The sequence below is a fragment of the Chiloscyllium punctatum genome, chromosome 2 (assembly GCF_047496795.1).
Source record: "Chiloscyllium punctatum isolate Juve2018m chromosome 2, sChiPun1.3, whole genome shotgun sequence".
Lineage (NCBI taxonomy): Eukaryota > Metazoa > Chordata > Chondrichthyes > Orectolobiformes > Hemiscylliidae > Chiloscyllium > Chiloscyllium punctatum.
In genome coordinates this window covers 156,827,529-156,853,675 of record NC_092740.1, presented here as the reverse complement: position 1 = coordinate 156,853,675, position 26,147 = coordinate 156,827,529, and the positions used below count along the sequence as shown (strand labels likewise).

Here is a 26,147-nt window from a genome sequence, read left to right as displayed (position 1 = left end):
CAAACCTGGGGAAAAAGCACCGTAATGCCAAGATAAACTGAATGCACTCAAATTAACACTATAAGGAACAGGAATAGAGAGTGTTCTGCTCCTTAAGCCTGCTCTGGTCATTCAATAAGATCATGGGTGATCCTATATTCCTCATGTTCACTTTCCTGCCTTTCCCACATAACCCTTGATTCACCTGTTGATCAATAATCCATCCTTCTCAGCCTCAGATATACAGAAGCACTCTGCCCCCACAGCTCCATGGCAAGGACTTCCAAAGACCCTCAACCCTCAAAAGAAATTCCTGTTCCCCTCAGTCTTAAAGAGGCTCCTTTATCCTGAGACTATGTCCTTTGTTCCTGAAGTCTCCCATGGAGGGGAAACACCATCTCAGTATTTACCCTCTCAAGCGTTTTAAGAATCCTAAGTTTCCAAAGGAATCACCTCTCATTCTTAAATTCCAATGTGTAGAGTTCCAAACTTTTTAGCCTTTGCTCAAGACAATCCCTCCATACCAGGGATCATCCCCATGAATCTTCTCTGAACTAACTCCAATCAAATAACATAATGCCTCAATTAAGGGGACCAAACTGCCCACAGTACTCCAGATGTGGTCTCCCCAGCACCTTGTACTCTTTCCTACTCTTCTACTCCAACATCCTTGAAATAAAGGCCAACATATCATTCAGCTTCCCGATTACCTGCTGCAGATATGTGCTAGCTTTCTGTTTTGTAAGTAACCCCAAGTCCCTTTGTGTTGCAGCATTGCAGTATTCTGTAGGTTTTCTCCATTTAAATAATTATTTGTTCTTTATACGCTCTTCCAAAATGCAAAACTTCACACTTTCCCACATTAAACTCCTTTTGCCAACTTGTCCTATTACAATATCTCTATAAAATGTTTGTATCCATATCACATTTTGCCTTTCCATCTATTTTTGCATCATCTGCAAATTTGACAACAGTAGTCACTTTCTCCCTTCAAGTCACTAATATTCTTCAAATCAGCATCGACAGGAAAACAACACATACAGACCAAATACTGAAGCGATCATTCCAAAGTCCACAAATGAAGTTGCATTAGAACATTATTTCAATGAGCCACCACAGACTGCTGCATAGAGGAAAATCACCTGTACTGTGTATTCAAAAAGAATGGGCACCCAATGAACACAATACGCCAATTTCTCAGCAACAAACCCAACAAGCAGACAAAACACATCCAGAAACCCTAGCCACTCTCCCCTACATCAAAGACATCTTGGAAATGACTGCCAGACTACTCAGACCCCTTGGCATCATGCTAGCCCACAAACCCACCAACACACTAAAACAACAGCTAATGAACTTGAAAGATCCTATACAGACAACAAACAAAACTAATGTCATTTACAAAATACTTTGCAAAAACTGTAACAAACACTACATTGGACAAACAGGCAGAAAACTAGCCCCAAGGATGCATGAACATCAACTAGCCACAAAAAGACATGACCCTCTCTCACTAGTATCCTTACATGCAGACGATAAAGGAGGGCACCACTTTGACTGGGACAACACATCCATCCTAGGACAAGCCAAACAGAAAAACACACAAGAATTACTAGAAGCATGGCATTCCAACCGGAACTCTATCACCAAACACATTGACTTGGATCCCATTTAACATATCTGAGAAAAAGAACAGGATATGACATCACCAACCCAAGGAAACTAAACACTAATTAAAAACTAGGCCATACCACCAGTGCTTCACTGGAGGCTCACTAGTTATGGTGACAAAATATTTGAAAACAAACCTTCCAGCTTAGCAAGCAAACTTCTATCCAGTCACTAATATATATTGTATACAGTTGCAGTCCCATCACTGATCCCTGTGGAACTCCACTGGTCACACATCAACCTGCAAAAGAACTCCTTATCTCCCTTCTGTTTCCTGCCCATTAGCCAATTCCCTGTCTACACCACTATGTGACCTCCAACACCATTGGATCATCCTATGATTTGATCACAAAAATAATTAAAACATATAAATTAAAGGCTTATGACCACAGTATGGCTTGGCATTTACTCACTGACAGCAAACCATTAAGATCTGAAAATTTGCTTTCATTGAAAACAAAACCAGGTGGTGACATCCTGAACTCACCGTGTGAACATGCCCGCAGACCACCAGTCCAACATTTTTGGTGAAGGCATGAACTAAATGGAGCAAGGCTGGACGGGACGGTGGAGCACCTGTCATCAGTAGGCATTGGGGCCTGCAGGAGAAAAACATCGAGTGTGATTGAGGGATGATATGTGCAGTGAATCCTGTGATACATTAATACATAGACTGGATTTATAAAATTTCATCCAATAGGTTGAAGCATAGAGGACCTACCCTTTCCCACATCAGTGATCGCCTCTAGCATTGTGAACGCTCCTGAATCTTCATACTCTCACCAACTTTCCCCTTTTCGGCTGCATTGTCCATTGGCTACAGAGGCCAAAAAGCCACACCATCCCTCCTCCTTCAATACACCCCTCCAAGAAAAAGCATACTTCCATAACCTGCCCTGTGACTTAATCTAAGTTTTTGTTTGACTATATCCATGTAAAATGTTGAAGTATCCTCCTCTAAGATTAACATTTGCTCTCCATACATGCCCAACTAGCTAAATGAGTCCATCGTTTTCTGTAAATTAAAAATTGCCCAGGTACAATGTGCCCACAAAAAGCATGAAAAACCAACTCACATTATTATTGGCCCATCAGTGAAGTTCCCATCCTAGGACAAGCCAAACACAGACAAGCCACGGGAATTCCTGGAACCTGGCACTCAACCAGGAACTCCATTAAGAAACACGTAGAGTTGGACCTCATACCAACCACTAAGAAACAAAACTGGAAATTACACCACCAACCCCAGCAGACCCAGGCACCGATATAGCAAGTCGGACAGAACTCCAATGCTTCACCAGAGACACACTGATGAGGTTACCACAAATGGTGACAAAATATCCGCGATCAAACTTCCCAGCTCAACGAGCAAATCAACAACCTCAGTGAACTCTCAAACTGAAAAATAATGGCACCGGCTACCAACAGCACTCTCAGTAGCTCTTACTCATCAGTAAGCTGCTTACCAATGTGAGGTTTAGGTTCTCAGCTGGCACTCAGTCGCAGATGCCATTACCGGTTTGGTTGAAACATTAAAAAAAGAAACTAAATTCTGAAGCAGAGGAGAATAGAGCATTTGACCAAGCGTACCATCAAATTTTGAAAAACCCGTGTGACATTGGGATCAAGGGGAAAAACTCCATATTGGTTAGAATCATACATAGCACAAAGTAAGTCTGTTGTCATTGTAGGATGTTAACTATTTCAGCTCCAGGACATCTCTACAGGAAATCCTCAAAATAGTGTTCTAGGCCACTACTTTTAGTTACCTCAATACATCATATGCTGGAGTGAGTGTTTCATTTGATTTGATGTATTATTGTCACAAGTCCGTAGGTACCGTGAAAAGTCTTGTTTTGCATGCAGTGCTGGCAGATCATACCATACAAAAGATCACAGAGTGATAGATACAAAGTTACAGCTGCAAGGATGGTGCACAGAAAGCAAGATAATCATTAGATTTGATATTTGAGAAGTCCATTCAGCAGTCTAATAACAGCAGGGAAGAAGCTGTTTTTGAATCTGTTGGTACGTGTGTCAAAACTTTTGTATCTTCTACCTTAAGAAAGAAGTTGGAAGGAGATCATAACTGGAGTAGGAGGAGTCTTTGATGTTGGCTGCCATTCTGAGGTGGCGAGAAGTTTAGATGGAGTCAATGGATGGAAGACTGACTGTGTATTTGATGATGAACAGTGTTCAGTATCATTTGATTTCTCAGATACTGCCCACATGCAGCATTCAGGTTTGACTGACAAGCTGCAAGTAACAAGTACTAGTAGTATGCATTGACTATTCTCAAATGAGAGAATTTCACCTTCTCACTCAAATATTCAACAGCATTCCCTCAGTTTGTGGCTTACCTATCACGAGAAACTGAACTGGCCAACATATAAACACTGCTGTTACAACAGCAGGTCAGAAGCTGGGAATTCTATGGAATATACCTCCAAACTCCCATGGCCTGTCCAAATCGACAGGAGTATGATGGAACATACAATTGCACCTCCTACATTCAAGATGTTTGGCATCATCTAGGATAAAATAGCATGACTTCCAATTTTCACTCGCTCCATCACTGACACTCAATAGCAGTGTATACCATCTACAAGATACATTTCAGCAATTCAAAAACTCCTTTGACAGTACCTTCCAAGCCCATGACCACCATCTTCAAGAAATACAGAATAACCCCAAGAATAAAGTAAACAAAATTCACCAATAACCTACTCTTTAATGTTCAGCTTGGATTCTAAAAAGCACCATTCAGCTTCAGATCTCATTGCAACCTGAGTCCAAACATGAACAACAGAGCCAAAGACCAAGGCAAGGTAGGAGTACCAGCCTTTATGTCATAGCAGCATTTGACTGATCATATTAAATCAAGGTGCCTTCAAAAATCAGAAGTAAACAGAATTGGGAACATACTCTTCCCTCGCTAGAGCCAGGTCTACCAGAAACACGATGGTCATGATTATTGGAAGTCAGTCATCTCCAACACAAAATTGCTGGTGTTCTTCATGCTAATGCTTCATCTTCAGCTGTTCCCTTAAATGATCTTTCATCTAGTCAGATATAAAAGGTGCTCACTGCTAATTGTAATCTTCAGAACCATTAATAACTCCTCAGCAACTAAAGCAATCCACGTTTACAGGTTGCAGGATCAGAACAAAATTCAGTCTCAGACTCGTTAAGTGGCAAGTAACGTGCATGCTACACAAATGATTGACGGTGATCAGCTCCAACAAGACAGAATCCAATCATCATTCTTTACTGACATGACTTTTGCTGAATCTACACCAATATCCTGGGATTTGCCACTGACCATAAACTGAGAACTAGACCAGTCATATAAAATGTTGTGTAATCGAGATCAGTTTTCACTACAGATGATAGTTCTAATACCCCAGAAACAGCTCTATAGTCAGGGAATGGAAGGGAGGAAGGAACTCAGGAAAATTAGGACCACCATAGACATTGTACTCAGTAAATTGCTGGAGCTACAAACTGATATGTATCTGGGTCTTGATGGACCTCATTTTCAAAGCAGTTGCTCATGAAATAGATGATGCCATAGGTTTGAATTTTATAAAATCCTTTGATTGGGGCAAAGCCCATTAGATTGGAAGATAACAAATGCAGCTCCATGTTTAAAAAAAAGAGTGGGGGAACAAGGAGGAAACTACAGGCCAATCAGCCTAACATCCAACCAAAGGGTAAGTGTTAGAAGGAATTACAATTCGAAATATTCAAGGTAAATCAAGCAGAGTCAACATGGCTTTAAATAAAAGGGACGCCACATTTAACCAATATATAGGAGCCATTTTGTAGTAACACAACGTGCTACGAAGGGAACCAGTGAATATACTGTATTCGGATTTCCGGATGGCATTTGATAAGGTGCTGCACAAAGGTTATTGTAGAAAAAAATGGTAATGGTTAGTACATCAACAGGAATAGGTTAGCAGGCTAACAGGCAGAGTAAACATTAACGGGCCTTTTTCCAAGTTGGCAAGTTGTAATGAGTAATGTGGTACAGGAAATCAGTGCTGGGACCTCATTATAGTTTATATAAATGGCTTGAAGAGGAAGATGGGACAGATGCCAAATCTGTCGATGACACCAAGATATGGAGGAAACTAAGTAGTGAAGATGATGTAAGGCAGTTATAAAAACAGATATAAGTTGAATGAGCAGGCAAAGATCCAGGAAATGGAACATAATATTGGAAAATATAAAACTGATAATTTTGGCATGAAGAGTGTAAACATTACCTAAACGATGAGAGATTGCGGAGCTCAGAGGTACAAAGGGAACTGGGCATCCTGGTGCATGAATCAAATCATGCCAATATACAAGGACAGCAAGTAAATAAGAAAGTTAATAGCACATTGTTTATTGTGAGGAGAATTCAATACAAATGTACAGACGTTGTGCTTCTATTGTACAGGGCAGTGGTGAGACCACATCTGGAGTAGCGTGTAAAAGATTGGTCACCTTCTTCAAGGAAGGAGCTCAGAGAAGGGATGGATGGCTATATTATGAGAAATGTTGGACAGATTTATTCACTAAATTCTGGATGGATAAGTGACAGATTGATTGGAACGTGCAAGAGCTGAGGGATCTCGACATGGATGTACAAAGAAATTTTCTTGTGGGAGAATCAATAACTAGGGGTCACTGTTTAAAAATAAGGTGCCACCCATTTAAAACTGCAAGGTGTTAAATTTCTTTTGAGTATTGTGAACCTTTGAAACTCTTTTCCTGAAAAGTGTATGGAAGATCCTGGAGGTAGATAAATTCTTGTTAAGCCAGGGGTTGGAGGTTATCAGCGGTTGGTAGGAATGCACACGTGAGGTCACAATCAGACCAGTCATGATTATATTGAATAACTAAGCAGGCCATGAGTCCAAATGGCCTATTCTTGTCCCTTGCATGTACTCCCTCCCTAAACTTTCAACACAGAGTGGTTGTGGTGTGTACTGTGCACAAAATGGACCATTGCAGTAACATGTCAATGTTCCTTTGAGCTCACCCTCCAAACCACTGATCTTGACCATCTAGAAGAGAAAGAGCAGCAGATACATGAAAACACCATTAAGTTCCTCTCTAAGTCACACACCATCTTGAGCGGAAACTATTATCCCTTGGTCAAAGTCAGTGAATTGCCGATATAACAGTATTATATATTACCACAAGCACAGCGGCCATGCAGTACCAGTGGCTCACCATCACTAGCTCACAAGACAATTAAATGTGACACTTAGTACTAACTTCTGATGACCATTCCCAAATTCCATGTACAAATTAAGAAAACAAAACAAAGGCAGCTTGGTCATGTACAACAGTAGACTTAAAGCTAATATTTTTGTATAACTTTCTCAATTATAATTTCTGATGCAATGTGAAGTAGCAAAGATTAGATTAGATTACTTAGTGTGGAAACAGGCCCTTCGGCCCAACAAGTCCACACTGACCCACCGAGGCGCACCCACCCATACCCCTTCCCCTACGTTTACCCCTACATCTAACACTACGGGCAATTTAGCGTGGCCAATTTGCCTAACCTGCACATTTTTGGACTGTGGAGCACCCGGAGGAAACCCACGCAGACACGGGGAGAATGTCTGTGTGGAGTTTGCACAGTCGCCTGAGGCAGGAATTGAACCCGGGTCTCTGGTGCTGTGAGGCAGCAGTGCTAACTACTGTGCCACTGTGCCGCCCACTGCCACCATGCCACAAAGTAACTCAATATAATAATCAACTGTCCTATATTAGATGTGGGTCTGTGCCCAGTACTCTCCATGAATAGTTTCAAATTCAAAACTTGTGTACCAGATCATTTTGAAATGTGAATACCATTGTCGGTTTTAGTCTTTGCTAAAGAATTCTTTAGAAGGCAGAAGTGGGAAGTTGAGTGTAGACCCTGTGGAGATCGGAGAGGTGCTAAACTAACATTTCTCATTGGTTTTCACTCAAGAAAATGAGAATGTTGTAGAAGAGAAGAATGAGGTATGAGATATTAGACTGGAAAGGATAGAGGTTAGTTACGAACAGGTGTTACAATTCTAGAAGGAGTGAAAGTAGACAAGTCCCCTGGGCCGGATGGGATTTATCAGAGGATTCTCTGGGAAGCTAGGGAGGAGATAGCAGAGCCTTTGGCTTTGGTATTTGAGTTGTCATTGTATACAGGTTTAGTACCTAAGGACTGGAGGATTGCAAATATTGGGCCCTTGTTCAAGAAGGGCAGTCAGGATGACCCAGGTAATTATAGACCAGTGAGCCTTACTTCTGTTGTAGGAAAGGTTTTGAAAAGGAATATAAGAGATAAGATTTATTATCTAGCAAGCAGCAATTTGATTTCAGATAGTCAACATGGTTTTGTCAACGGCAGGTCGTGTCTCACACACCTCAGTGTTTTTTGTGAAGGTGACCAAGCATGTAGATGAGGGTAGGGCAGTTGATGTGGTGTACATAGATTTCAGTAAAGCCTTTGATAAGGTTCCACATGGTAGGCTATTGGAGAAAGTGCAGAGGCATAGAATTGAGGGTGATTTAGCAGTTTGGATTAGAAACTTGCTTTCTGAAAGAAGGCAGCATCTGGTGGTTGATGGAAAATATTCAGCCTGGAGTCCAGTTACTTGGATCTGTTTTGGAACCACTGCTGTTTGTCATTTTTAATAAATGACTTAGAAGCAGGCATAGGCGAATGGATTAGTAAATTTGCAGACGACACTAAAGTCAGGAGCGTAGTGGACAGTTTGGAGGAATGTTACAGGTTATAGGGGGACTTGGATAAACTGCAGAATTGGGCAGAGAGGTGGCAAATGGAGTTCAATGCAACTAAATGTGAGGTGATGTACTTTGGGAAGAATAACAGGAAGGCAGAATCCTGGGTCAATGGAAAGATTCTTGGTAGTGTGGATGTACAGAGGGATCTTGATGTCCATGTACATAGATCCCTGAAAGTTGCCACCCAGGTGGATAGTGCTGTTAAGGAGGAATACGGTTTGTTAGGTTTCACTGGTAGAGGGATTGAGTTCCGGAGCCACAATATCATGCTAAACTATACAGAACACGAATGCGGCCACACTTGGAATATTGTGTACAGTTCTGGTCCCCATATTTCGGGAAGGATGTGGAAGCATTGGAAAAAAGGCGCAGAGGAGATTTACCAGGACGTTGCCTGGTCTGGAGAGAAGGTCTTTAAGGAGCGGCTGAGAAACTTGGGTCTGTTCTCATTGGAAAGGCGGCGGCTAAGAGGGGATTTGATAGAGACATACAAGATGATCAGAGGATTAGATAGGATAGACAATGAAAGTCTTTTTCCTAGGATAATGATATCAGCTTGTACGAGGGGGCGTAACTACAAATTGAGGGGTGATAGATTTAAGACAGATTTACGCAGAGAGTGGTAAGGGCGTGGAATGCCCTACCTGCTAATGTCGTCAACTCAGCCACATTAGGGAGATTTAAACAATCCTTCGATAAGCACATGGATGATGATGGTATAGTGTAGGGGGACCAGTTGAGAATAGTTCACAGGCTGGTGCAACATCGAGGGCCGAAGGGCCTGTTCTGCGCTGTATTGTTCTATGTTCTATGACGATGGACATCACTAACTATGCAAGCTTTGCTGATTTGAGTTTAGCAATTACCTGAAATTCTTCACGTGGTCCTCTACTCCAGTCAGCCGAATGGCATGTTGTAAGGCAATCAAGTAAGTCAAAGCCTGTGTGGAGGACCCCCAGTTCACATCTACAAAAGAAATATTGTGTTATCATATTCAAAATACTTGCATATATCACAATATATTACAATATTAAAATTACTCTTCTAGCTTCAATCATGCAGGCAATTAAATCCTAAACAGAAAAATGTTGAAAGCAGTGCGGGTCATTCCCACACATCTAACACCTGCCTTTGAGAATAGTGTCTTATGCTTTAAACAGACCTTTTCATCTCAGCCACATGTTTCTGCATTGAAGGTTGGCTTTTTTAATGATGCAAGATTCCTTGACAAATATTTTGGGATGCTGGGCATGTTGGTAGCAGGGCAGGGAGAGGTGTGTCTATACAGTCCTTAACAGTACCTCCTACTTTTTTGATGCCCAGGATGATTCCAGAGAAGGAGATAGCCAATGGTAGGAGTTGTCATGCATGCTGCATGACAACAGGCTCTCCTGACAACATGGCTAGGCTGGGTGTAAGTTTGCTCGCTGAACTGGAAGGTTTGTTTTCAGATGTTTTGTCACCATGCTAGGTGACATCAGTGAACCTCCGATGAAGCGCTGGTATATTGTCCTGTTTTCTATTTATGTCTTGGTTTCTTTGGGTGGGTGATATCATTTCCAGTTTTTTTTTTCCTCAGAGGATGGAGATGGGTCCAAATTGGTGTGTGTATTGATGGAGTTCCAGTTAGAATGCCATGCTTCTAGGAATTCCCGTGCATGTCTCTGTTTAGCCTGGCCTAGGATGGATGCGTTGCCCCAGTCAAAGTGGTGTCGTTCTTCATCTGTGAGAATACCTGTGATAGTGGGTCATGTCTTTTTGGGGCGAGTGGATGTTCATGTATCCTGGTGGCTAGTTTTCTGCCTGTCTGACGTAGTGTTCGTTAGTCCTTGCATGATATTTTGTAAATGACATTTGTTTTGCTTGTTGTCTGTATAGGGTCCTTTAGGTTCATTTGCCAGAAATTTTGTGCCAAAACGTTTATATGCTAACACAACAGGCCATGAAAATGAACTCACCACTTGCAGATATCGACCCTTACCGACAGATGGTGATAGACCTGACCCCACTATTAGAAAACCAAATCACATCCTCACTGGACAGGCTTCAGAAATCAGGAGAGATAAACAAGACAGGCTTCCAAAAACATGAAACCAGGTGGAACAAACACACCACGCTTCTGAGGATTACCCAAGTACACAAACCAGGAGCCTCCCTCAGACCCATAATCTCACCTGGAACACAAAAGAGCCAAGCAACTTCACTGAAAAGTGAAGTGAAACACCTAGTAGAAGACCCATGCCACTCCATTCACTCTACCCAAGAATTCCTGAACACAAGACACCAAGATAGAAGAGGCCAAAATAATGGTCTCCTTCAACATAACAGCCCTGTCTACATCAATTAACATCGAACTGGCGAAAGAAATACTGACTGCATTAGTAGAAGAACCAAAGATATAAACACCAGACAGTGCCAACCTCCATCAGCAAAGATAACATTGTCAAGCTAGTGGACCTGCGCCTTACTACCCGCTGCAATTCAATAACAAGACCTACAAACAAAATAGCAGAACACCCATAGGATCACAGATATCAGAGTCCCTAGCAGAAGCAGTAATACAGAGATTCGAACGAACAGCGTTCCCAACTATTCAACCCAAACTTTGGGTTCGCTACATGAATGCCACCTTTGTCATCACAAAATGGAACAAATGAGAGGATACCTGCAACACCATCAATGATATCCTTACTGCCATAAAATTCATAAAAAGGAGGAGAATGACAACAAACTCCATTCCTAGAGTCACAGTAGAGCAAACAATCAATGGGGAACTTCAAACCAACATCTACAGGAAAGCAACACATACAGACAAGCACTTACCTACACAAGCAATCAGCCCAGCACCCATAAACGGAGCTGCATCAGGACATTTTAATGAACCACAACACACTATGGCACCCAGGAACAACAAAGAGCTAAAGAAAAATACCTATACAGCATATTCAGGGACAACGGATACCCAATAAACACAGTCTGCTGATTTCTCAACAACAAACCCAAACAAGCAGACACAACACACTCAGAAACTCTAGTCACATTACCTTACATCAAAGGCATCTCTGAAATGACTTCCAGACTACTCTGACCTCTTGGCATCATGGTAACCCATAAACCTATCAGCACACTTAAACAGCAGTTAACGAACCTAAAAAGGACGCTATACCAACAACCAGCAAAACAAAAAGTCATGTACAAAATACTATACAAAGACTGTAACAGATACTACCTCAGACAAGTACCCTCACAGATGAGGAAGGATACCACTTCAACTGGGACAACACATTTATCCTAGGCCAGGCTAAACAGACACACACACACGGGAATTCCTAGAAGCATGGCATTCTAACCGGAAATCCATCAATACACACACCAATTTGGATCCCATTTACCATCCTCTGAGAAAAAGAACCTGAAATGATATCAAAAGAATCAAAGACATAAATAGAAAGCAGGACAAAAAACACCAATGCTTCACCGTAGGCTCACTGATGTCACATGGCATAGTGACAAAACATCTGAAAACAGCTCAGTGAGCAAACTTACATCCAGAACATCAATTTGAGCTACAAATCTTCTCAAAGAACACAAACTATCACCATTTAAAAATACAAGGTCACCCATTTAAAACAGAGGAGATCGGTTTGTTTCCGGAGCATTGTGAACCTTTATATCAATTGAGACCAGTAGAGGGGTTCTACTAGGAGCTGGGTGGGATAGTTGACTCCAACTTCTCTCCCAGAACTTAATTCTGAAGGAGGCAATGGATCCACTTACACCATTGCCCCACCCAATGAAGTGTCATGCCCACCTCCAAACCCCGCGACACGGGAGAGAACAAAGAATTCTGTCCTGATCCATTCTGACACAGAGCTCATGGGATTGGAACCTTCTCCAGGTTATAGAAGAATGACAACATGAGGGGATAGGAGAGTAGGGAGTGGCGAGGGTGGACCAGCAACAAGTGAGGAGTACTGAGACACAAATAAAAGACAGCAGGGAGGTGCAGTTACTGGAGTCCAGGATATTTTAGACATTATAATTCCACCCCTTCCTTATAATTCTCTTTTATCCCAACCTTTAAAACAAATTCAAATCAAGAAACAATAAGTGATGACCAGAGCCAAAAAATATGTAGAGAAGTTCAGAACCTTTTTTTAATGGTTCTGATACAACATTAAAAAAAGGTTCTGAACTTCTCTACATATTTTTTGGCAGATCAAATACCTAGAGAGTTATGTGGTCTCAATTAGTGACATTGTCTATGGATTCAAGATCCTTTATGATCTGCTAGAGACAAACAGAAATGGAGACCATCATTTCTGACATTCTTTATAAAAATCACAAAACCCAGGTTGTGGAGAGAGTCAGCGCATTGGGTTGACTGCACAGCTATAGGAGAACTGGCAAAGATTCAAGTTCTTGCAAATTAAAACAATTACTTTGTCTGCTTTTGGCATCGTTTAACAAGTTGCTAGGTAAGAACTAACAAATAAAGGGATTTGTTTTCCATCTCTGAAATGAATAGGTCTGAATCAAAGCAATTGCTAAAGAGGAACTGTACTTTTCAAATTATTATAATGTACATTTATCTCATATTGGATAAATACTATGGATTACTTCCCCTTAAGTGAGCAAAAATGAAACAACAGTAAGCCTCATTTGCTGAGAAGTTTGAAATAACTGAGTCACATAATCTAGTTTTGTTTTCTCCCCACCCCCCCCAACCCCAACCCTACTGTTGATGTATAATTATTACAATAATGACTAAAGGACTGGGAAGGGTGAATAGTGGATAAGAAACAGTGAAAGAATTTGTACATTTTATTTCCTCTCCCAGTAAACAGTGAAGCATTCTGGTTTATGTCTGAATAGTCTATGTTTGACAGTGGCAATAGAAGAAATGAAGCAACCAAGGGGAATAGTTTTTCTTTTAAGAATAACACTGCGCATACTATTCACAATATCAACATGTCAAGTTACAAACTAATGATTCCAGTTCCTTTGCAAAGTAAATTCTATGACAGTTGGCAACAAAATATTTTCTATTTTAAAAAGGTTTGTGTACAAGTACAAAAAGTCAAAAAATGATGCAAAAAACCTTGATTTTAAATTTAAAAAAAAAACAACTCTTTGATAAAGTTCCTTTCTTAATTTAACGATATTTAAAACATCTACATTAATGCACATATACTCCACTTACAATTTATGGAACAAAGGTGAACTTCAATTTTATAAAATATCAATAAAGTATACAAGGTCAAAACAAAAAGAACAATTTTGTTTAAGTATGATATAATATTGATCTGACATTTAAAATTATGCTCAAAATGCTCAGTGCCACAGTTCACAGATAAACCTGCAGGCAAAATACTTCAATTAAGTCTTTCAAATTATCACAACCAAATTGTGGTTTGCGGATGCTTAACTATTTCAACAATTATTGTCAGATTAACATCATCCTGCCAGGTCTAGTGCAAAAATTTTTAAAAAATGATCATGCAAGCCCAATGTCATTGTGTAGTCTGCACTAGCATGGACTCAAATAATTCTAACACAGGATTGCTAAAGTGAGAAGAAAAATCAATGATGACAATCAATTCCACAAAACTTCAACTGTACGCTCTTTATACCCTATCCTCCTGTTTTATTTTCTTTGCACAGTTCTTTAGCAGTTTCAAGTTATTTCTTTTGCCCAGCCAGGATCCTGAGTATGCTCATTGGATGCTGCCTGAACTGCTGTGCTCTTCCAGCACCACTAATCCAGTATTTGGTTTTCAGCATCTGCAGTCATTGTTTTTACAAAGCATTTAAACAGTTATGTACAATAAATAAAGAAGAATAAGAGGAGGAAAGACATTTTGGCTATTGAGGGAGTGCAGCATAGGTTCACGAGGTCAATTCCTGGAATGGCGGGACTACCTTACGCTGAAAGACTAGAGCGACTGGGCTTGTATACCCTTGAGTTTAGAAGACAGAGAGGATCTGATTGAGACATAAGATTATTAAAGGATTGGACACTCTGGAGGCAGGAAATAGGTTTCCACTGATGGGTGAGTGCCGAACCAGAGGACACAGCTTAAAAATATGGGGTAGACCATTTAGGACAGAGATGAGGAGAAACTTCTTCACCCAGAGAGTGGTGGCTGGGTGGAATGCTCTGCCCCAGAGGGCAGTGGAGGCCCAGTCTCTGGATTCATTTAAGAAAAAGAGTTGGATAGAGCTCTCAAGGATAGTAGAGAAAAGGCAGGAGCAGGATACTGATTAAGGATGATCAGCCATGATCATATTGAATGGTGGTGCAGGCTTGAAAGGCAGAATGGCCTACTCCTGCACCTATTGTCTATCAATGAGTAAAATGAGTAACATTGAAAAAAAAAGTAAAAAAGGGAAAGTGCAAGACAAAATAATGTTATGAAAGACTAAGATACCCTCAACTAGGAGGTACACAATTGTTACTTACTTGAAGAGGAAGAGAATCTCCCTAGTCAGAAAATCCCACAACCAGGTTATTACTGTTGCACTGTGCTCCCAGAAAACAGCAATTTGTAAATAGTCGAAAATAATCTTGACGTTTATATTGTTTTCCTAGCTTTCTCCATTTCAAGTACACCCTGTTCGCAATTTCACATTGACCTGTATTCCCCACTCTAACACAGTCTTAGTCACTCCAGTTCTTCGCAAGCCACTATTGCAAAATCTGAATTCGAATAACTCCTAAAATTCAGCTTGAGCAATGTATTTGGCATATTTTTCCCTTTTGTCTACCTCCAAAAATCCTATTTACCATTTTCTTTCTCCAAAGATAAGACATTCAAAATGCACTTTTATAGAACAGTGCTGTGTAACCAATTTTCAAATGGGTTTTTGTCCTAGTTGGGAAGATAATTCAAATGGGTCCAAATGACCCTTGAAAACTGAATACAAAATATGACTCTCAACAAATAATAACAGATCTATAGAGTTTCTCCGGAAATTTGTTTTTTTTTTGTTTCAGATTACCAGAACCTCCTGGTCTTTGTTTTAGAAAAAAGAAAATCCTATTAAGTATCGCTAGACAATCCTCGCTGGAAGAGCACACAGTAAGGCCTGCATCAAAGTAGCGCACATACAAAAAGGTATGAATGTCATTGAAGGCCTAGGCTTCCCAAGGGACAATCCAGAGCCTCAGCTAATGCTCAGTGAACATCTAATCCCAATCACCATGCCAGCTGGTGGAATCGGAATTCAAATCAATAAATAATTCTAGTGACCGCAAAGAAGTTCTGATTCACTAATGTTCTGTAAGGATGAAAATCTCCTGTCCGTATTTGGTCCAGCCTCCATGTGACTTCACACTAATAACATGGCTGACTTTTAACCTGCCCTCTGAGATGGCCTTGAAGGTCATTTCACTTGCAACAATTAGAAATGGAGAAAGTGGGGACTGCAGATGCTGGAGATCAGAGCTGAAAAATGTGTTGCTGGAAGAGTGCAGCAGGTCAGGCAGCATCCAAGGAGCAGGAGAATTGACATTTCGGGCATACGCCCTTCTTCAGGAATGTGGAAGGTGTGCCAAGCAGGCTAAGATAAAAGGTAGGGAGGAGGGACTTGGGGGAGGGGCGTTGGGAATGCGATAGGTGGAAGGAGGTTAAGGTGAGGATGATAGGCCAAAGAGGGGGTGGGGGCGGAGAGGTCAGGAAGAAGATTGCAGGTCAAGAAGGCGGTGCTGAGTCAGAGGGTTGGGACTGAGATAAAAAGGTAGGGGGAGGGGAAATTAGAAAAATTGGAGAAATCTACATTCATCCCTTGTGGATGGAGGGTTCCTAGGCAGAAGATGAGGCACTCTTCCTCCAGGCGTCGTGTTGCCATGGTCTGGCGATGGAGGAGGCCAAGGACCTGCATGTCCTTGGTGGAGTGGGAGGGGGGGAACAAATGCTTTGCCAGCAACACAAACACATGCACACACACACGCACCCCATTACTTTTTTTAAGAGGGAAGAAGTTCGGACAGGGAATTGTTTATGTTTGGATAATTTTCATGTAGTACCCGAGAGGGGAGTATCAGTATCACATGATACCAAGGATTTCATTTATATGGAAAACAGACAAACGCTGGGAGGAAAGTGGTTACAGTACAGCAGTCGTGGCACCAACTCAAGAAATAAATCTGCCCTAACCTTTCTGATGTACTGATGTGATTTTTTTTGTCAGCAGGCCTTATCCATCAATAACAGGAAGGTTAAGAAGATGTAATGACGTTTGTATCACATTCCAATGATATATAGATGCCCAAATTGCTCAATGCAATGTAGGAAATCGTTCATATGATAAAATACTCAAAATCCAAATTGATGTAGTGATAACTGATCAAGAATAACTTTATTCAAAAGATGAAAATGGAAGATAAGTTAAACAGCATTTTGCCATCACAATTATGTCCAAGTTAGCAGCTTCAATGATTTTGTTGAAGTGTTTCTCTGGCATTAGCATTGGTGAAGACATGAATTAATAGTTCAGTTTAATCTAACAAAGAACAACTACAATAAATTTTGAACTTTGCTGCAGTTACCTAACTGCAACTACTTCAAAAAAAAAGAATTTTAAGCACTTTTTCCACAGTTAACTCCATATACCTATCTTGGGGCCATATCCCTTAATACCTCAAATATTTGTTAAGCAATCTCAGATTTATAGCTAACTGTCCATCGATCATGATTCATATATAACCCTTACTGAAAAATGGTAAGACACGGTACTCTACCAACTGTAACCATCACATTCACTGGCAGCAAACCAGGCATTTCAAGCAATAATTACCGGATCATAATTAAGACTAGGCATCTTAGATTTGTATTGGGAAGGGAGAGTTGTCCAACTCTCCTCTGCTGGTTCAGCAGTTTGGATAAACTAACTTGCTACCCTGAGACCATAAGAAATAGGAAGAGGAGTAGGCCATTCAGCCCCTCTACCTGCTTCAACAGGATCATGGTTCATTCAACATTCCTCATATCCACGTAACCCTTGATTTCCCCTAATGAAGAAGAATCTCTTAGGCTTAAATATACACAAAGGCTCCCCCCCCCCCCCCCCCCCACGCCCCAGCTCAGTGGCAAGGAGCTTCAAAGACACTCAACCCTCTGACAAAAGAAATTCCTCCTCATCTCGGACTTAAATTAGCACCCCTTAATTCTGAGACTATGCTCTTTGGCTCTAGACTCTCCAGGAGCAGAAAACATCCTCTCAGTATTTGTTTACTCTGCCAAGCCCCTGCAGAATCCTGTATGTTTCAATGAGATCACCCCTCGTTCTTCTAACCTCCAGGTGAGGAGACTCCCAGCCTGTTAAGGTCTTTGGTCATAAAGGCACTGCCTACATACCAGGGACCAACCTCATGAACGTTTTCTGAACTGCCTCCAATGAAACTATATCCTTACAAGATGGAAATTATCCCCACGCCTTAATGCTATGTACTATTTCTCCTGCTATTGGAGCTATCAGGAGGGATCGAGACTTCACAGTCAATAGTGCTGATCCATGCTTTCTGAAAGGCAAGCACTAAATGCACAGTAACACCACAAATTGGCAAAATAAATTGAAAACCCAGTTCACACCATTGAATTAACCTTACCTGGTTTCTTGTAGGTGACATAAATATATAAACCAAGGACAATGACGTTTGTCAATAGTGCTGCCCACCAATTGATGACAAACATTACCCCGCAGCACAAGATAGCACCAAGTAATGAAATCCACATGTTATACCATCTAAATGCAGGTCGCCAACCTAAGTACAAAAGGAAGCAAGAAATCATTAAGTACAGCTATGCTGTAAGATTTTGAGATGTAAAATCAAAACCAAACTCTAAAAAATTAAATAGACCCCTAATATCTGTTCAAGAGTATTAGCTGCAGGTACTACACTATGAATGTGTACCATATAGTCTGGGCAAGGTCAGTCTCTCAGATTAGTACTGTCATTTAAAAAAAAATTGATTAATCAAACAAGATCATTCACAATTTTCTAGTGTCATCTTAGTTTGATGCTAGTAATTGGTGAATAAAAGCTAATTGAGCTCATTTAGCAACTGGCAGGGGTACAGAGACAAAGTGAAAAGGCCAAACCAAAACATGCTCTCTGGAACAGAAGACATAAGATAGTGACTATTTTTTCTAAGTGGAGAGGCAGAAAGAGAAGAAATTATTACCTGTATTTTGATTACATCTCTACAGAACCATTGCCAAGAGCTCAGCAGACATTTTCTGATCATCCAATACCTGAAAATACTACTAGCCAGTTTAAAACTAAAATAAATGTACCTTGTATGACCACCTTTCCCAATGGGCAGATAAATATACCCCCCCCCCCCCCCCCCAACTCCCACACATATTCCAAGCTCAAACAGCTATGTTCAAAATACAAATTTGAATTCAGTCAGTCATATTTCTCCTGTTAACTGGATTCTTACCTGGAGATTTAGCAAGAGAAGCATGGAATACTGAGAAATTAATCAAAGCATATGAAGCCAGGAAAAAATTGGAAATGATTGGTGCAATGACATTCAACTCAGCTGTAAAGCAAACACACAAAAATAAATAGCAGGAAAGAAAATGACAATTCCAAATTACCCTACCTATTCCCAGACCAACTGACCATTTAAGAGCACAACTACCGGTTTACTTTATGATAAAACAAACATTATGCCAAAAATACACAGCCAACATACTACCCCACAAATGATAATAAACAAATCAAAATCAGTTTAAATTCAGATTTTAAAAAGAGTGAGCAGTTCTATTTGTGTTTCAGTGTCAGTGACGTATTCATTTCCTTCCATTAGCTCTGTGCACATGTACACAGACAGTAGAAAATAAATTGAATAAATTAGCTTAAACACATCAACATTTCCACACTCTTTAAACATGCGCAATCTTCTACATCTGTAACTTGCTAACATTGTAACAGTGAGAGTAGATTATAAAAAAACAATTCATCAGTTGTGAAACAATGTGAGACTTCAAGGATGTGAAAGAGGTGATCAAGTTTTTTTTTTAAACTTTCCAGATTGTGGGTTTCACCTAATGCTGATGAGGACCATTGGATAGCAAACTTCACCCTCTTTTCAGGTATAAGTTATTCTGTACTTTCGCCACTTCAGTCCAACCATTCCTCCACTGTTCAACCCAACTGCTTTCTCACTTTCATGCGGAGAATTATCCCCCTGAGATTCTACAGTTCCCTGAACTCCACTCTTCACCATGGTCTGGGTAAACCTTGGGAAAAATGATTAGATCCATATATTTGTAAAAAAATTGAAACATAAATATATAGTGATGGCTCAAGGTCCTTTGTGGAACACACAACCAAATCATTGAATGGCTTCAGCGCAGGAAACCGAGTCACCCCCATTAGATTTGCAGGGATGTGGCAAGAATGCAACTCAAGTCCTACTCCCCTTCCCTTCATTTGCAAACTTTCCCCTCCTTAGGTGTTGACCTAATCTCTTTATTAAAGCCCCCAATGTATCTGGCTCTACTATACATTCAATCAATAAACTTTAGATTGTAACCAGTCACAGCTTTAAAACAAAAGCTGTATTGCCATCAATTCTTTTGCCAATTACCTTAAACTGGTGTCCTCAGTTCTGTCAATGCTCAGTTTCTCTTATAAAACTCTACCCCAACTTTGCTAATTTATCCATATCACTATGGGCAGCACGGTGGCACAGTGGTTAGCACTGCTGCCTCACAGCGCCAGAGACCTGGGTCCAATTCCCACCTCATTCTCCCCGTGTCTGCGTGGGTTTTCTCCGGGTGCTCTGGTTTCCTCCCACAGTCCAAAGATGTGCAGGTCAGGTGAATTGGCCATGCTAAATTGTCCGTGTTAGGTAACGGGTAGATGTAGGGGTATGGGTGGGTTGCGCTTCGGCGGGGCGGTGTGGACTTGTTGGGCCGAAGGGCCTGTTTCCACACTAAGTAATCTAATCTAATCTAAAAAAAACTAAGGTCCTCAGAACTTCCTCCAAAAGAAATCAATCACAAGGTAGTTTTAAAACTGCTAGTTGCAAGGAGGGAAGAAAAGAAGAATTTGCTGATATTTCATCCTCTTTTAAATGTTAAGTGTTTACCTAGACAATGCAATTATAGACAATTGATTCCACATGATAGGAAGTCTACACTGATTCATAATCTAATGCTTGTGTTACAAATTTGCTTTTTTCCAAAATATTGACTAACCAATTAGTATGAATCCCAGACCAATGAAGAATGTGAGAACATATCCACGCAATGGCTCATTGTTCTTCCCATAACCAACTGAAAATACGTGAAGACCAGGGTATATATTATCCTTACACAAAGCCTAGAGGAAAAGATATTTATTACTGTAGACCAGGTGCTCCACACAGTATGTAAAAATGTAATAACTAAAGACAAACTGAGAATTTTTTGAAATTTGTTTTTCCTTAAAGCCACACACATTTCCGGAGGGGAACTGAAATACATGTGACAACTTGACTTCTACCAACACATTCATAAGGTAACACTTTAATGCCCTAAAATCTCAATTTTCCAGATTGCTGCAGATATTGAAAGTTTGAGATTCTGCACATTTTATTAATCCAGATTGGATTTAATGGTGGATTAGGTTAAAACAGAAGTATTTATAACCAAAAGGTACTTCTGCTTCTTTGTAATGTATACCTAAAAACAAAAAAATGGCATGTTAGCGCTGGCTACGGGCAATTATCAGGACAAGTAATAAAGTGCAAAAATGATGTTTGAGAAACAGTGACCATAAGGCAATGAAGTTCGCATTGTAAAAAGAGAGCAAGAGTGAGAGCGCGAGGAGATAATTACACTGGACTGAAATAAGTTGGCAAAAAAGCAATTGAAAAGGAACATTCAAGGTTAATCAGTTGTGAAAATAGCCAAGAGCAAGCAATACTGAAGTCTAAAATGGATTAGATTACAGATGAAGGATTATGATCAGGAATAAGTGGGCGTGTCAAAGACAAGGTTTCAAAGGAGTTCAGAGTAAAAGTTCTGAAAAAGGAGGAATAAAGTTGCCTCACCTACACTTGAAAGATAATAGCTATCCAAGGTCAATTGCTCCGTTAATTGGAAAGTCAAGGTATCAAACAAGCAAAACATTGTTGTCTTAATTTATAAATATGATACAAGCCTCAAATATAATGCTTTTAATTACCTTTTATCATGTTTAATTTTATGCTGTTTATGGTTCAGATTTTATGCCAACAGCCATCCATGTGCCTCACAATGAAAGACATGGATAAAAAAGGTTTTGCTATTAAGCAGTCATGGAATCAAAATCAGGGTGGCAAGCGGGTCCTCTTTCCGATGTGAGCTATCCAATCACTTTGCTTCCTTGTTAATTTGCACTGGACTGCTCCCTTACATAAAAGGCTGCCTTTCCAGCTAACACACAACTAATCAAGAGGGAGCTGGATGTTGCCCTTGAGGCGAAGGAAAAAAGAGGCATGGAGAGAAAGTGGGAATGAAATACAGAGATTGCATATGCACCATTGCATAATCATGGTAGTGCAGGCTCGAAGGGCTGAATGGCCTACTCCTGCTCCTACTTTCTATATTTCTATGTTTTTCCTATCAGAAAGAGTCCAAGCAAGTGGAGCAGAAGTTTTTATTCTTACCTTTCCCTACACACACTTGAGAGTAGTGTCATCTGTTATGAGCTTTGTCTGAACATCTTATTGCTGTTACAATATGTTTTTGTACACTAAAGTTTATTCATCAAAAAAAAAATCTAAAATCTGAAAATTGTTTGGCTTCTCACTGCAACATGTAAAAATTCTTCAGTTCTGAGAGAAATCTAAAACCAAGCTTTTACTGAAAGGTCATTGCTCTAAGCACAGATTATTTAGGATTGTTTATGATAAATGTGGAGAATATTCATAAAACATTGATACAAACTCTGATGTTTACAACACTGAACGAGGCCATTTGACCCATCGTGGCTACACCGATTCCAACTTTTGGCCCATGGTCCTGGAGGTTATGGCAACACAAGTGAATATCGAAATACTGCTTAAAATGTGAGAAGCTTTTGACTGAAACAGCCGAACTTCCACCACCATCTATGCTCCCTGGTTATTGACCCCTACTAAAGGGAAAAGTGCCACCTCATGTCCCTCAGTCTCACTAAGTGATAATAGCCTGGGTTAAATTCACAAAACAAACATTTACATTTAAGCGAGAGCAATCAAATAAAAGTAACAAGCAAAAATAAACATGGAATGAGCATAAACATCTGGAGTGGCGTACTTACCTGAAATATTTTGGGAGCACTCACTAATGAGGCCAGAGCAGAAGAAAGTGTTGCTGAAAAGATTCCTGCAGTAATCAAAGGCCCAAATCCAGATATTAGGCTCATGACCTGAAAAGAATCCAGGTTAATTCAGTTAGAAAAGTAGGAGAGGTGGTTAGCGTTTGTTGAAACACGTGGCCAACGTTTCAGATGCACTTGAACCAACTAAAGCTATTCTCATAAGCCACAATATGGCAACTGATTTACAACAGGCTGTTTTCTTTCAGAAGAAAAGAAACAAGGTGCTGAGGGGATTTTTAGCAAAAATATTTAAACACATACATGGTATGAAATTTTTATAGTTACAAAAAAAAAGGTTATGGGAAACCTCAGCAGGTCTGGCTGCTTCTGCTGAGAAACAGTTAATATTGATCTTCTAATAGGTCTTCCCTTTGGGTCTATATAATGATTTGTTCAGCATAAAAGATAGTGTAAACCCTTCCTAAAGATCAGGAACTACATTATATCACATACAGAGGGACACCCAAGCATTGCTCATTTAGAGTGAGCCACAACCACAAGAAGCTGGAGAATAACACGCTCAAGTTTCTTAACCAGGAAGTAGAAATTCCACAATATTCCTGTTTTAATGCTTTGGGTCAGGACCAATAAAGCATTACTCTTTTATTCCAGGCCTCAATGGCCTGGGAACAGCTATCCACGTAAAAAAAAATCTCAAGAATGATTGAGTCATAATCAAACAAAGCCTTTTAAAACAGACTGGGTTGCTGTTGAAATACTCTGACAGGTGAATACCATTATAAGTCCTTGTAGTCCTCCTGACATCAAGCAATTTGATATTTCAAACTTTATCCTCGGTTTCTAATTATTAATTAGAGACACATGAAAACAATGTACAAATTTCCACACCAATATGGGCACAAACTGGTAAGTAAACAAAGCTGACATTTAATAAATTGAAAGAAGGAATGCTCATTAATATTTTACCCAATGAAACAAGGTTCCTTTGTGTGTCCAGAAAATTCTCATGAAGTAATCTCCAGTTACTAGTAGCATACCGCAAGGGTCGGTGTTGGGTCCACTGCTGTTCGTCATTTTTATAAATAACCTGGATGAGGGCTTAGTAAATTTGCGGACGACACCAAGGTCGGTGGAGTTGTGAATAGTGACGAAGGATGTAGTAGGTTGCAGAGAGACATCGATAGGATGCAGAGCTGGGCTGAGAGGTGGCAAATGGAGTTTAATGTGGACAGGTGTGAGGTGATACACCTTGGCCAGAGTAATCGGAATGCGAAGTACTGGGCTAACGGTAGGATTCTTGCGAGTGCAGATAAGCAGAGAGATCTCGGTGTCCATGTGCACAGGTCCCTGAAAGTTGCCACCCAGAATGACAGGGTTTTTATGAAGGCATAGAGTGTTTTGGCCTTTATTAATAGAGGGATTGAGTTCCGGAACCAGGAGGTTATGCTGCAGCTGTACAAAGCTTTGGTATGGCCACATTTGGAGTATTGTGTACGGGTGCAGAGGAAGTTTACCAGGATGTTGCCTGGTATGGTAGGAAGATCCTATGAGGAAAGGCTGAGGCACTTGGGGTTGTTTTCTTTGGAGAAAAGAAGGTTTAGGGGTGATTTGATAGAGGTGTACAAGATGATTAGGGGGTTAGATAGGGTTGACAGTGAGAACCTTTTTCCACGTATGGAGTCAGCTATTACAAGGGGGCATAGCTTTAAATTAAGGGGGGGTAGATATAGGACTGATGTTAGGGGTAGGTTCTTCACTCAGCGAGTCGTAAGATCATGGAATGCCCTGCCAGTAGCAGTAGTGGACTCTCCCTCTTTATGGGTATTTAAGCGGGCATTGGATAGGTATATGGAGGATAGTGGGTTAGTGTAGGTTAGGTGGGCTTTGATCGGCGCAACCGAGGGCCGAAGGGCCTGTACTGCGCTGTATTGTTCTATGTTCTATGTTCTATGTTCTGGTCACCGCATTATAAGAAGGATGTGAAGCTTTGGAAAGGGTGCACAGCAGATTTACTAGGATGTTGCCTGGTATGGAAGGATTGTCTTATGAGGAAAGGCTGAGGGCGTTGAGGCTGTTCTCGTTAGAGAGAAGGTGGTTGAGAGGTTACTTAATAGAGACATACAAGATAATCAGAGGGTTAGATAGGGTGGACAGGGAGAGCCTTTATCCAAGAATGGGGATGGCAAACACGAGGGGACAACTTTAAAGTGAGGGGAGATAGATATAAGAGAGATGTCAGAGGTAGTTTCTTTACTCAGAGTAGTAAGGGTATGGAATGTTTTGCCTGCATCGGTCGTAGATTCGCCAAGTTTAAGTGCATTTAAGTCGTCATTGGACAGGCAAATGGGCGTACATGGAATAGTGTAGGTGGGATGGGCTTCAGATTAGTATGACAGGGCGGTGCAACATCAAGGGCCGAAGGGCCTGTACTGTGCTGTAATGTTCTATGTTCTAATAAGCAGCGAATATGATCAATCCCACACCTCAAACATAGAACTTAAAACAGAACAGTACAGGCCCTTCAGCCCTCATTGTTGTGTCAACCTTTTATCCTATTAAGATCCTATTCAGACTAACCTGCATACATTTCATTGTACTATCTTCCATATGCTTATCCAAAAGTCACTTAAATGTCCCTAATGTATCTGCCTCTCCTACCACTGCTGGCAGTGCATTCCATGCACACACCACCGAGTAAAGAACTGACCTCTGACATCTCCCCTCAATCTTCTTCTAATCACCTTAAAATTATGCCCCCTCATGATAGACATTTTGGCCTTGGGGAAAAAAAAAAGTCTCTGGCTATCCACTCTAGGCTTCTCAACATCTTGTACACCTCTACCAAGTCACCTCTCAACCTTCTTCAACTCCAATGAGAAAAGCCTTAGCTCGTTTAACCTTTCTTCATAAGGCATGCCCTCCAATCCAGGCAGCATCCTTACACATTTCCTCTGCACCCTTTCTAAAGCTTCCACATCTTTCCTATAATCAGGCAACCAGAACTGAACACAATATTCCAAGTGTGGTCTAACCAGGGTTCTATAGAGCTGCAGCATAACCTCGCAGCTCTTAAATTCAATCCCCTTGCTAATGAAAGCCAACATACCATACGCTATCTTAACAACCCTATTAACTTGGGTGGCAACTTTGAGGGATCTATGGACGTGGACCCCAAGATCCCTCAAATCCTCCATACTGCCAAAATTCCTGCCTTAAATCCTGTATTCAAATTCACCTCCTAAAATGAATGACTTCATATTTTTCCAGGTTGAACTCCACTGGCCACTTCTCAGCCCGACTCTATCTTGTCAATGTCCCGTTGCAACCTACAACAGCCCTCAACACAATCCACAACTCCACCAATGTTGGTGTCATCAGCAGACTTACTAACTCACCCTTCCAC

General features: G+C 40.7%; 1 protein-coding gene across 2 annotated transcripts in view; it reads right to left on the bottom strand.

The window, feature by feature from the left end:
- slc12a2 (solute carrier family 12 member 2) overlaps positions 1 to 26,147 on the bottom strand; it is a 231,448-nt gene that overhangs the window by 39,635 nt on the left and 165,666 nt on the right. For both annotated transcript variants that reach the window (XM_072591024.1, XM_072591016.1), the window contains exons 11-16: positions 22,724 to 22,831; positions 20,656 to 20,779; positions 18,888 to 18,989; positions 18,050 to 18,205; positions 9,306 to 9,405; positions 2,138 to 2,249 (exon numbers count right to left, since the gene is read on the bottom strand). In XM_072591024.1, the coding sequence (XP_072447125.1) occupies positions 2,138 to 2,249; positions 9,306 to 9,405; positions 18,050 to 18,205; positions 18,888 to 18,989; positions 20,656 to 20,779; positions 22,724 to 22,831 (702 nt within the window). The remainder of the gene's footprint in view (positions 1 to 2,137; positions 2,250 to 9,305; positions 9,406 to 18,049; positions 18,206 to 18,887; positions 18,990 to 20,655; positions 20,780 to 22,723; positions 22,832 to 26,147) is intronic.